This window comes from Rosa rugosa, chromosome 3 (genome assembly GCF_958449725.1).
Source record: "Rosa rugosa chromosome 3, drRosRugo1.1, whole genome shotgun sequence".
NCBI lineage: Eukaryota > Viridiplantae > Streptophyta > Magnoliopsida > Rosales > Rosaceae > Rosa > Rosa rugosa.
Window position 1 is genome coordinate 39,086,821 of NC_084822.1, and position 13,968 is coordinate 39,100,788.

General features: G+C 43.1%; 1 protein-coding gene across 1 annotated transcript; it reads right to left on the bottom strand.

The window, feature by feature from the left end:
* Positions 1-7,419: 7,419 nt before the first annotated feature.
* Positions 7,420-9,195, bottom strand: LOC133735290 (uncharacterized). The gene is made up of 2 exons (XM_062162701.1): positions 8,867-9,195; positions 7,420-8,789 (listed from the first exon to the last, which is right to left on the bottom strand). The coding sequence occupies exons 1-2, from the start codon at positions 8,969-8,971 to the stop codon at positions 7,887-7,889; spliced, it is 1,008 nt and encodes a 335-aa protein (XP_062018685.1). The 5' UTR covers positions 8,972-9,195; the 3' UTR covers positions 7,420-7,886.
* Between the last annotated feature and the right edge of the window lie 4,773 nt (positions 9,196-13,968).

The window sequence follows — 13,968 nt, forward strand, 5'->3', positions numbered from 1 at the left end:
AACTCATCCAGAAATATATATATATATATATATATATATATATATATATATATATATATATATATATAGTTTATAGATTTATTTCCAGAAAAGCCTTCAAAAAAAAAAATTTGAATGTGTACTATGATTAGATGGCCAAACTTTTAAAGTTCGTCTCAGGTCGGAAAATCTCATGTTCGGCCTTGTTAGCAATATATGGTGTTCACTTCCTGAGCAAGGAAGGAAAACTGTGACATTAGGAACATAATTAACTATGTCTTGCCGGACAAATACAATGACACAACCAGGGAATCTAAGAATATTAAGCATTTAAGCAGAATAAGTCACAATCAACTACAAAAGCCCCATATCAACCCAACTTTTTATTTTGGATTAAATACTCGTTACTCCTCATATTTTTGCATGAAAAATAGTTTAGTCCAAAATTTTAAAATTAAACAGTTTAGTCCTTATTCTTTCTAATTCTCACACAACAGGTCCTAAAATGACTATTATACCCCTCATTTTTTATTTTTTTTTCTCTTTTCTCTCTCTCTCTCTCTCTCTCTCTCTCTCTATCTATATATATATATATATATATATATATACACACACACACACACACACACACACAGAGAGAGAGATATATATATATATATATCTGTGTGTGTGTGTGTGTGTGTGTGTCTATATATATATATATATATATATATAGAGAGAGAGAGAGAGAGGCAGAAAAAATAAAAAAATAAAAAGTGAGGGGTATAATAGTCATTTTAGGACATGTTGTGTGAAAATTAGAAAGAATAAGGACTAAACTGTTTAATTTTAAAATTTTGGACTAAACTGTTTTTTATACAAAAGTATGAGAAGTAACGAGTATTTAGTCATTTTATTTTTTATCTTTGAGAGACAACCAAACCAAACTAAGCTAACCAAACCTATATTGTCGGCTATGACCAAAGTATGGTGATAAAGATAGTCACTTGGATATATTTAAGTGAGATTAGCTAGAGAGGATAGAGTCATTAGTAACCGGCTCTGCCTTGCATCACATCAGGCCCGAACCTGAGGCGAGGCCTAAGAGGCAGCTGACTCAGGCCCAAAATATATTTTTGACACCTTGTTAGGATGTTACACACACACACACACACACACACATGTTTTAAATGAAAGTCCATTCTTCATCGTTATTTATTTTTTTGCTGAAAGTCTAGAAATTTAGGAGGCCCAGAACTTATTTTTACATCCTATTAGGCTATTAAAAAATACCACTGAATGATGATGATTGGGCTTTTAATATATATATATATATATACAGTCATTCTTGGTTAAGGACATCCTTACCTAAGCTTAGGTACGGATTTTCTGTTTTTGGCCACTTTTCGATCAAATATTCACATCTTAATCGTTGCATTTAATGTACCACAGAACCAGTGGCGGACCCAGCTATTGGTGGCAGTGGGGGCATTAATGTTAAAGAGATGACAAGATTTGATATAATTGTTAAAATATTATAATGAGTGGGGGCATTAATGTTAAAGAGCAGACAAAATTTGATAGAATATTAACTTATTTACATTCTGTACAAAATTTGAGTGGGGGTGTCAGCCCCCTCTTGCCCCTACCTCGGTCCGCCAGTGCACAGAACAGAAGGCGGGAGCGGTTTGAGGAGTCTAAAAACGACACAGCAGGCGAATCCCATCCACTTGTTACTAAACCAACCTGGATGCAGGTCTACGGTTATCGAAGACCCCACACTTCGGTGATTGTACCACTCTGGAATTTCATTTCCAGAAACAACAAAAAGTCAAATATCTTATGGTCAGAAAATGCTTGACTCTTAAGGTATCGTGTTAGCAATGAAAGTGCTATACTCTCACAGCTTTGACTCTCCACCAGTTTGAAACAGTTGACAAAATATCCAATCCGCAACGAATTGCTTTGTCCTATTTGATTGGCCAACGTATCTAATGAAATGCAATTGTCAACGTCTACCCATACATGAGATGGAAGCTCTGGTAATCTCCGAAGCTTGTGGCACCATGCCAAGTGAAGATTGTCAAGTCTAGAGAGTTGGCCGATGCTCTTGGGTAGTCTACTGAATTGATTTCTGTTGAGATTTAAATCGCTTAATGAAGACAAGCATCCAAAATCACTGGGCAATTCAGAAAGATTGCAGTCACTTAGATTCAATTGAGTTAATGAATGTGTTTGGACCCAAAATGAACATTTTGGCCTGACAAGGCGTGTCTTGGAGAAATTGAGCCAATGTCAGTGGCTCAAGCTATATATTGTCGACAAGCTCGAAATATATATTTAGAGGCTAAATAAAGCCTACTATGGAAGTATGACAAGTCAACTTTAGCATATTTTCCTACTTCGGCTAGGAAAAACCGAGCTAGACAAGGAAGGAGGGGTGGCAGACTAACCAAATGAAATCGAAATGTACTGAAACTTTCCAGATCCATTCTAGACAGCCCAAGGACCATTTCTTATGAAGAGTGCAAGAGTTTTTTTTGAGTGGAAGGCCTTCAAACAATCAGCCCAATTTTCTACAGAAGCAAAACTGGAAAACTGGACCTGTAAGAGGTCCAGCAGCATTTTCGGCCCAACCACATGGAATAAAAATCTGAAATTTTACCAGGGTGATCTACACTCATAGTGGAACATTTTTTTATGAAGAAGTCGAAAGCTCATTCTGAAGTCTTGTTGGAGAAATAATTGAAGGAATAAAGGGGCAGAAACTGACCTAAAACCAGCTCAATATTCACATGTTCATGTTTCCTACCCACATGAAGAAAGCTAGATGCTTTTCTTCTTTTCCTTGGATATATTTTTCAAGACAATCTCTTTAATAGATCATCATCACTTCCATGTTGTTGCACCTTCATGCCTTGCTTTCATTTCATCATTTCTCTGTCTTTTCCATATTTTACAAATCACTTTCATATTCCACTTTCATTATTTTTCTTCCACTCATCATTTCACTCTTCTTTTTCTTCCCTATATAAACACCTTCTCTTCTCATTCTAAATGACACATTCACATTCAACAACAACATCTCTAAGATGATCTAAGTTCTCTCTAGAGCAAACCTCTCTAAGAGCAACTCTTCTCCCTCTCTTTCTCTTTCTCTTAGCGGTGATCACACTCCTAGTCCTAGTCTTCTCAGAAGCCGACTTTCAGTGCCACCAAACCCTCTGTCAACGTGCTTCGGTCCTAGTCTCCTCGGGAGCCGACGGTAGTGCCGCGACCACAACGGTTACAGAACCAGCCAAGCAAGGGTAACGCCCTAGCAACCCAGCCAAGCTAAAGTCACGCTTTAGCAAGATCTCAACATTTCCCGGTGATGTCGCTCTGCTCGATCTACAACATTGAGTATCGATTGTGTTAACAAGAAGAAACTTCAGCAAAGTCCTCACCACGAGGCAGAAAGAATCCCACGACGAGGTTGGTGCTCTCCTCGTCTACAATCGCTTGATAGAAGTCAGGTCAAGGGACACCCCCGACGACCGCACCCGAACGGTGCTGGCACGCCCGCGCAGAAAAGAGACTGTTGACCAGCTGCAGCAAAATTGGAGCCAAACATTTTGGCACGCCCAGTGGGACTACATCAGAGTCTTTTTGTGTTCACCATCATTGGGATGCCAGAGGAAAATCTTTACCAAAAGAAATTCCTGAAGTCATGGCGACGATAGAAGGCTATGTGCCCATTCCCATTCCGGAGAATGCGAGCATAGAGGAGCGACTTGCTATCTTTCAACAGAACACTGCTTCGTATTATGCGAATTTGAAAAAGGTCCTGGTGGCGCAGCAGAAGAGGATGGATGAACTTTTCCAATCAGCCCAACAAGATCCGTGGCAGACTTGGGAGCAGCTGGCCGACGTGACCCAACCAGCCGAAGAAAACCACCAGCAGTCGATGAATGTCGTCGCGACCCAGCACAAACAGACCTCATCGGAGTTCGTGACCTTGTGCAAAGAAGGTTCCAGCTTGGCTACTCAAGTCAGTTCGCATCAAGACAAATTGGAACATCAAGAAGCTGCTCGCGAATAGGTCATTTCTGAGACTAACTTGCCTATAGGTGGCAATCAACCTAAGGGTCTCACTTGTGAGTCACAACCTTACACAGAGGCTGTGCATGGAGAAGGCCAACTTAATTATCAATTAAGTTGTGGCCTACAGAAGCCAATCTGTGGCTTTATTAATCAATTCAACTTGAAGTTCTTCATATATTCTTCAAGGCCAAGCGGTGGCTTAGATATATGTGGAGGGCACATCTACAACCCACGTTGCATGAATGGCCAGAACAATTATTCTAGTGGCCAAGTTGTCATTCGCAACTGTAAATTTGAGTATCATCAATACAAGTTAACTCTTGTTTATAATTATCCAACAAGTGAAGCTCTTGATGTGGAGAATTCAGACCAGCAAGTGGTCGTCTATAATGGCCAATCTGTGGCTAATCCTGAAGACGCCATGTTCTATGACATGGTAGTTGGCAACAAAGCCGATCTTGGAACATCTTCATCGCCAAAAGTGCAATTGAAGATCATGTTTCGCCAACCAACAAAGGTACTTGGGGGGCAAGATTACCCCTCTCACGAGCCAAATTCCTCCAAATTCTTCAACGCTAAGTATCTTTGTTCTTTTCCTACAAGCTCTCACAGGAGGGATTTTTACCCTACCAATTTTGATACATCGGAGCTTGGAATGAAGCATAGATGGCCTCCCCCGTGGTCTTCTAGAGGTTAGCCAAACATGGTGATGCTAGCTTCTTTCTTTCTTTGCTTTTAATTTTCTGTTAATTTTTTCGTTTCTAGTTTTCTTTTAATAAATAAAAAAAATATATATATATAAAAAAAAAAAAAAAAAATAATAATAATAATAATAATAATAATCATAACGGAATAATAGTTGAATTTGGTAAGGGTTTGTGAATCATAACGGAATAGGTGAAGTCTCTTTTGTTAATATTGGCCTAAACTCCTTATTGGTGCCTAGTTCAGGTCCCTTAAGGTTAAGGGCGGCTTTTATTAACACTTGTTGAACTGTCTTCACATTTATGACCTTTCTCATCTTAGTAAGTATAGCCTATGTGAAATGGTGTCTAGAAAGGGGACAACGTTCATGACAGGTTCTTGAATCCAGAAGTGCGTGCAAATGGGCCTAAACCACTATGTGGGAGTAGCTCATGCCAAAATGGATTCTGCCTCTCTTGTTCGCCCTCCCCCACCTAGCCATTTCAATAAGGTTGCCCAAAGGATTTGAAAGGAAATTTGTGTCTAGGCGACTATACTTGGGCCGCATGTCTAAACCTTGATTCACATTGTCTTATTGAATTCAACTACTTAAAAAAAAAAAATAATAATAATAAAAAATAATAATAATAATAATAATAATAATAAATAAATAAATAAATAATTAGTGCAATCCATAATTACTGAGGAGTCAAAACATTGAGGGATTAATTTATTAGCCAGTCTCTTCGCATAAGCCTTCGTGGGAAATTCTAGTGTTCCTACACTCGCGAAGCCCATTCATGAAGGCCTGTTTTTGAGGCCCATAATCGTTTCTTCGCTTTGCCTATCAACACTAGGGGGGCAACACTATACAATACTAAGCCGAGTCAGCGGCTCCGGAAATTTTTTTTTCAGCTTTGCCCTCGCAGGAAAGGCTGAGCTCAAGGGAAATGTGAGAGCCACCACCGTGACCGCCACCTCCATCGGAAGTAGTCTTCATGTTACCAAAGATGTCCTCACCATGCATTGGGAACAGAGGAAGGGTTTCAATCTCCATGTTCATAGATCCATAACCACCATAGTTCCCCTTCTGCCCGTTAAAAGCAATCACACCACCTGAAGAAGCAGAAGCAGATGCAGAAGATTCGAAGTTAATATACTGATCCTCAGGTTTCCAATTGGTACCATTGTCATCACCTACAAGCCCTGATCTTTGCATGGGCACATGAACATCCGAAGTGGACCTCTTCTTCCGCTTCTCCCGAGCCCTTTGGTTCACGAACCAAAAATAGACGTTCTTGAACTCGATCTGGCCGTACCATTTCAGCTGGAGACAGATCCTCTGAATCTGCTCTAAAGTTGGGGACCTAACTCCCTTATTGTAGAAAAGCTCATTGAGGATTCTTATCTGATCTGTAGTGGGATTCCACCTGTTCCGCCTACAAAGCATGTTAGCACTACTCCCGGCTGCTTTGTTGCTTCCTCCATCCTCAGTTGGTTGCTGGGTTTGTGGTTCCATTGGTGAAGGGTTGAGAGAATGCGAGAATTGAAGAATGGTGATGACAAGTAATTAAGAAAGATTGCTGTTAGAATTATTGGGAAGGACTGAAGATCTGTGAGAGAAGGACTGAAATTGACAGAGAGATGTTCGTAAAAAAGGAAGGGTATTGTTGAGGATCTGAAACTCAAAGGAAAGTTTTTTTTTTTGGCGTGAACGTTCCCATCCCCATAATTCACCTATTTATAGGAACAGGGCATGCAAATCTCCACCCTTGGCCGATAGTCTCGGAAAAGCATTTCCACCTGCTGGATGGTTAAAGAGTCAAACCGATGTCAGTAAAGCGTGATTAAAGTTGCCTTAAATCTCGGAAAAGAATGGATTATTGGCACGAGGGAACCGAACGGTTTCCGAGGAGGTAACTGTTCTTTTCACGAGATTATTTTTCATGACTGTTGTTTTTCAACGAGTGATTAGTGCCTTAAATCTCGGAAAAGAAGGAGTTATTGTCGCTAAGAGTTTTGAGTTGGGAGCCTATATTTGGGGCCTTGCGAGACACAATTATTGGCTTCTCACGGATATTTGGATATCAGGATAAGAAAATATTATTGTATTCATAAAGTGGCTTTGCGGCCAAAAGCAATACATTCATTACAAAGCCAAAAGTGGCTAGAATACAAAATAAGAATCTTCGGATTATCTTCTAAATCTTTTCTCAAGTGGAAGCAGCTATGGAATCCAACGTCGGGTTGAGCCGCGCCATTATCTCCTGGAGGGGCAGAGAGTGAAGGAACCAAATATCAGCTTGAGTCTCTGCACCCCCTCTAGCCTTGGTAACCACCATTAGCTGGACGTGAAGTACAGGAACAGCCATTCTGTAGCTTGAACCCTTTCCTTCAAAGAGTCCATCCCTTCTCATCCCTCCAAGATTCTATCAAGAAGAGAAAGGGGGAGAAGGAGGTGAGAACCAAAGCCCCTTCCATCTGGAGGGCACAACACGGGCCAGGTCCAGAAGAAAGGAAACAGAGGAGGAAAGATGAACCTCAGAGTGGCCGTCCTCCCTCTCCCCGTTTCGCTCCGCGTATGGGATTTTCTCAAAAAATGATCTTACATGACCGGAGATCCCACACTTGGAGCCCCCTCGTGTTTCTAAACCAATCTGAAGCCTGACATTTTTGTTGCAGAACTCCAGAAGGACGAAACAAGGGGTTGCCTAAGATTACGCCATGAGGCCTAACCCAGGCTTAAGATTACGCCATAAAGCCTAAAATTTAGAGGCTAAAGGTCATTTCATGAGGGGAAGATTTGTGAAGAAGGAGAAAAAGAAGCAAGGATTGAAAGGCCATTTCTCGAATATTTCATAAAAGTTGTTGTGAGTATTCCCTTCCTGAAATACAACTATTTATAGGGATTTCAGGCAAATCCCCACCCTTGGATGAAGCTCAATTTCAAAACCGATGTCAGTAAATCGAGATTAGTGATTCCAAATCTCGGGAAAAAAGGGACTAGCGGCATGTGAAGAGCGGTTTTCGAGGAGGTAACTGTTCTATTCACGAGATTATTTGTTCACGACCGTTGTTTTTCAACGAGTGATTAATGCCTTAAATCTCGGAAAAGAAGGGATTATTGACGTGTAAGGAGACCGAACAGTTTTCGAGGGGGCCTACAGAGATTGGCCCATGAAGCTCAATTTCAAGCAAAGTTCCTCCACGCGGAGATTCGCCGCAATAGCACTAGCTTCGGCCTGAGTGGCCCGTTCTCTGAGATGGGCCAGGTTGCGGCCCATTTCTTCAGAAGCAGCCAGAGGTTCATCGAGTTGGGCTTCTTCTGTAGCAATCGCGTTTTCAACAAAGGCTAAACCGGTATGGAGGTCCTCGATCCGAAGTTTGAAGTCGGACCTTTGGATTTGTAGTTCCCGCAGGCGGTTGGTTCGCTCATTTAAAATACCGCGAGAGATGTCCATTTCTCGAGAGAGGCTATTCAAAGTCTCTCGAGTGTCGTGAGCCTGGGCGTTCGCGGCCGGTTGACGTTGGCGGGCCTCACCAAGTTCATTCAGCAGATCGTCAATGACACTAAATTGCTGCAGGGTCAATGCCTTCTCCTGGCAAAGATACCTTAGGGCTTCCAAGACTCGCGAGAGGATGTCAGTCTCCAATACCTGAGGACCCAGATGTTCGTGAAGCACCATTTTAGCCTCATCCACAGCAGAAGGAGGAGTTACCTCTAACACCTTCATCAATCTCTCGAATCTGGTAGGAAGCGGCGGAGGCGCCACAGGATCACGAACCACCAATGCAAAAGGGTGGACAACTTCCTCAGTTTCTTCATCTTCAATAGGTTGGTCTGTCCCTTTAGCCGCGGGAGAATCTGGAAACTCAACTCGCGGCTCACCATGGGCAAGTGGAGCAGATTCAAGCACAGGGCCCTCGGCTTCGACGGTTGTCTCATTTATTCGCAAGACTTGGGGGGCACCACCACCGTCAGTATCATTTTTCATCTCTTGGGCGACTGTCCGACCGATAGGACCCTCAGCGTTTGTAGCCACCTCCTCGGTACAAACAGAATCCTGGTTAGATTCAGAAATGTCAGAGAGTGGGGTTGGATCAAAAGGGAAATGGAAAGCATTGGCCAACAGTGGCTTACCTCTCGAGTTGTCGGGTCAATATCTGGTACGTGGTCACCAAGAGGAAGAGGCCTCACTTCATTCACCTCTTGGACCTTTAGTGCCGCGAGAATCTCTGTCGTCATCAGTTCCTCATAAGCGGCAGAATCCTCAGAGTGGCTTTCCACACTTTCATGCTCCGAGGAGTCGTCATCGGAAATCGTTATTAGAATGGTAGGACCTTGCAGATGCTCTGTAGATGTGGAAGACGGAAGAGGCACCACGGGGTTAGTTGATGCTTGAACTAGCGAGAGAGTTGGCGCTTCTGCAGTGGCTGAGGGTCCAGCCTCACTCAGGCGCGAGGGATTAGTGGTCCTTTGACGGACCTGTCAAAAGATACATAGTGAAGATCCTGCCCAGATTCTAAAATTTAAAAAGGATAAGACGGGGTCGGAGTTTACCAATCGCATTCCCAGAGGTTCGTCATCTTCAAAACTCTCTTCGACGAATTGAGCTCGATCGCATTTGCAAGCAAAGACAGCAGTGGCCTGTACGAGAAAAGAGTCATAACTCAAAAAGGGGGAAGCACCAAATATACAAGTTTGGGATCATTCTTAACTAAATTACCTCAGCGGGATCTTCATCATGCGAAGACTCTCCCTCAGAAGTCTCCTCTGCTATTGCCTTTTGTTTCCCCGCCTGAACAGAGGCTATCCTGCTCCAGGTAGTTTGCTGCAAAACACACTCAGGAATAAGAGCGGGAAAATCAACACAAGGAAAAAGAATGGTGAAGAAAGACAAAAACTTACTGTTGCCCTAGGCTCGTGGATTTGTATCCCTGGACGCGATGAGCGAGAAGGTAGAATAGGTCGCGGGGGTTGTGCTGCAGGGTTGGAGAAGCGCTCAAGAATCTTGCGGTCCTCCGGACCAGGACTACTCATGCCACGAAAGATCAGGACGAAGAGTTCGTCATGTGGCAGGTCCCAACAGTTCACGAACACTTCTTTCCACCAATCAGCATAATCATCGTCGACATCGTTGAGGGGGTACAGCGCTCTGACCCAAGGGGGAATCACTATCAAAGTAAACTGACTCTGAAAGGGGGCAGACCCAGGTGGGGATAATCTCCGCCAAGAGGTGTAGTAATTGGCAGAATCAACCAGAGGCCAGGGTACCAACTGGGCCAACCCAAATTGGCGAGCAAAATGGTTAGGGGCATAGAGCTCATAACTTACGCGTTCAGTGGCAAGACGAATATCCAAGCAGGAGATGGCACGACGAAAGGTCAGGAAGGCTCTTTCGCTATGATCCCGTCCACTGGGCAAAAAGCCATCATCAAGGGGAGGAGGGAATGGCTTAGAAAGGACTATTTTTGGGTCCGGCATCTCTCCCAGCAAGTACAAGTAAATAAAACACTCGGAGTAGGGTGGAGCTCGATACCTTACGTTGCGGCAAAGCCAGTTCCCCAAAAGGGAATCAACTGGAGGTTCCTTTGGAATATCACCGCGATGGAAGAGAGGGAAATAAATCTGCAGCCAAAAGGCAAGGATCCAGAAGGGGCCACTAATTTCGGTATCAAATGGGCGCATTACGGCTCTATAAAGGGAGCGATATAACGCACCCAATACAGGTTGCCCAAGGCCAACGCAAATACCATTGTAGAGAGCAGTGGCCAAAGAATTCCAAGGTCCAGTAGGTTTGTTGGAAGAAGTGCAAAAGATAAATTTGCAAAGCCAGAATTCCAGGAATGCGATACCTCCTGTATGGTCACGCCGAGTGCAGTAATATTCGCGCCAGGATGGGTAGGATCTGCTGTGATGCCCTCGACCAGCCATATCCATTCTCAAAGAAAATTGAGTGCCATCAAACTGACCATGCACATAGGGGTCAAAGTCAATGGGCAACCCCGTGATGGTAAGAACATCCAGCAGAGTTATGCTCATCTGCCCAAACCGGAAATCGAATGTATTGCTGGAGGTGTTCCAGAAGCAAAGAGCGGCAGCTAGCGGTGCAGGGCTAGTATTATTGGGAAGACAGAAGCATAGATCGATGGTTTGGGTGATACCCACCGCATCCCATCGGGCCAAATCTCTCGCTCGGACCTCCTGATACCAAATATTTTCCTCGGGAGCGACGGTAGGCCAGTAGCCCACTTTCCTCCTTGGTCCCCAACTGCTTAAATCACCAGGCACCTGCCGAAGAGCCGCTATGGGACGGCGGATGGGAAGCCCATAATAGGCCATAGCATCATCTGGCAAACGATCGCGAGGTGTGGGACCCAGACTCGCTTGACTATCACCGCCACCAAAGCCCATCACTCGACTTCTCTCCTCTCCGTTCTGACTTCTACATCGAACACTCATGTTAGTTCGCCAGGCGAATGCGGCTTTCTCAGTGATTTCATCTGCCTGATCGATAACGAATGGTTTCTTGGATGCCATTTCTAGGTCGCAAGGAATACTTCTCCAATACGCTTTGATTTATAGCTCACATATGTTTGGAGATTAATTTATTAGCTGGGCCAGTGAGTGGCCCTAGTTGATAATTAATGAGTCATTATTCCATCTTGAGAATCGCATCTAAAGCGACAGTGAAGATACTTCTCCAATACGCTTTGATTTATAGCTCAAATATGTTTGGAGATTAATTTATTAGCTGGGCCAGTGAGTGGCCCTAGTTGATAATTAATGAGTCATTATTCCATCTTGAGAATCGCATCTAAGGCGACAGTGAAGATATTCCACCTTTTCCTATCACCGCAGGGCCAGCATAGTGGCCTGATGTTTTTTAAAACATGATTAAAACCGATGCGGTTTTAGATGCTAAAGTTGCAGCAAAATATGTTGGTTTCAATTGGTCACACGTCATGATGACGATAGCCATGATCCAATCATCCTCTTTGGCATAAGACTCGCGAAGGATTAAATGAAAGCAAACAGTTTGCTATTTTGCATCTTATTTCGCCAAATACTATAGGCCTTGATCTAGCCAGGAAAGCGGCTCCAACACCTACATTTGAAAAAATCAACAGAGAGCCAGCAAACAAGGCAGATACTTGTTGCTATACACATGGCGAAGCTACCACCAAGGAAGAGAATGATCCTCATTCGCGATCAAAAGCAGTCTCCTTCGCATGGGGGGCACGCTAAAGTTTTGATTGCCTACAACCTGCCCAAGTTTTGCCAGATCCATGGGGGGCAATAAAGTTGGCAAAGGAAGCGTCAGTTCATGACAAAGGCAATTCAATAGTGGCATTCAAGCTTTATGGCCTATTTAGAGGCCTATATGGAAACAGTCAAGCCAATACAAGTGGCTTTGGAGCAACAACATTATAAGAGGAGTGCTGATTCAAGACCTCTTTAGTCAAGACGAGGACCTTTGACTTCGAGGTCTGGGGGGCAATGTTTGGACCCAAAATGAACATTTTGGCCTGACAAGGCGTGTCTTGGAGAAATTGAGCCAATGTCAGTGGCTCAAGCTATATATTGTCGACAAGCTCGAAATATATATTTAGAGGCTAAATAAAGCCTACTATGGAAGTATGACAAGTCAACTTTAGCATATTTTCCTACTTCGGCTAGGAAAAACCGAGCTAGACAAGGAAGGAGGGGTGGCAGACTAACCAAATGAAATCGAAATGTGCTGAAACTTTCCAGATCCATTCTAGACAGCCCAAGGATCATTTCTTATGAAGAGTGCAAGAGTTTTTTTTGAGTGGAAGGCCTTCAAACAATCAGCCCAATTTTCTACAGAAGCAAAACTGGAAAACTGGACCTGTAAGAGGTCCAGCAGCATTTTCGGCCCAACCACATGGAATAAAAATCTGAAATTTTACCAGGGTGATCTACACTCATAGTGGAACATTTTTTTATGAAGAAGTCGAAAGCTCATTCTGAAGTCTTGTTGGAGAAATAATTGAAGGAATAAAGGGGCAGAAACTGACCTAAAACCAGCTCAATATTCACATGTTCATGTTTCCTACCCACATGAAGAAAGCTAGATGCTTTTCTTCTTTTCCTTGGATATATTTTTCAAGACAATCTCTTTAATAGATCATCATCACTTCCATGTTGTTGCACATTCATGCCTTGCTTTCATTTCATCATTTCTCTATCTTTTCCATATTCTACAAATCACTTTCATATTCCACTTTCATTATTTTTCTTCCACTCATCATTTCACTCTTCTTTTTCTTCCCTATATAAACACCTTCTCTTCTCATTCTAAATGACACATTCACATTCAACAACAACATCTCTAAGATGATCTAAGTTCTCTCTAGAGCAAACCTCTCTAAGAGCAACTCCTCTCCCTCTCTTTCTCTTTCTCTTAGCGGTGATCACACTCCTAGTCCTAGTCTTCTCAGAAGCCGACTTTCAGTGCCACCAAACCCTCTGTCAACGTGCTTCGGTCCTAGTCTCCTCGGGAGCCGACGGTAGTGCCGCGACCACAACGGTTACAGAACCAGCCAAGCAAGGGTAACGCCCTAGCAACCCAGCCAAGCTAAAGTCACGCTTTAGCAAGATCTCAACATTTCCCGGTGATGTCGCTCTGCTCGATCTACAACATTGAGTATCGATTGTGTTAACAAGAAGAAACTTCAGCAAAGTCCTCACCACGAGGCAGAAAGAATCCCACGACGAGGTTGGTGCTCTCCTCGTCTACAATCGCTTGATAGAAGTCAGGTCAAGGGACACCCCCGACGACCGCACCCGAACGGTGCTGGCACGCCCGCGCAGAAAATAGACTGTTGACCAGCTGCAGCAAAATTGGAGCCAAACAGAATGCAAACCCGACAAACAAGGCAACGACAATCCTGCCGGAATGTGACTTCTTTTTCGCAATAACTGAGAGGGGTTGAATATCATATTCCATGATTAAGGTGACCGTGCTTTACACTCACCAAGAGAGAATTCTTTGAGGTTTTTCAAAAGACCAATAGAGGAGGGCACTTCTCTTATGCCACTTCCACTCACATCAAGCTTCTCCAAACAGGCAACATGACCCAACTCATCCGGAAATATATATATATATATATATATATATATATATATATATATATATATATATATATATATATATATTAAAAGCCCAATCATCATCATTCAGTGTATATACACTTTTTTCTATCATATTTTTTAAT

Bases quoted from the DNA above. Each gene is read 5' to 3' on its own strand.
- LOC133735290 (XM_062162701.1), bottom strand. From the start codon at position 8,971: ATGACGACAGAGATTCTCGCGGCACTAAAGGTCCAAGAGGTGAATGAA. The intron at 8,790-8,866 runs GTAAGCCACTGT...GAATCTAACCAG, and splicing joins TTGACCCGACAACTCGAGAG to GATTCTGTTTGTACCGAGGA.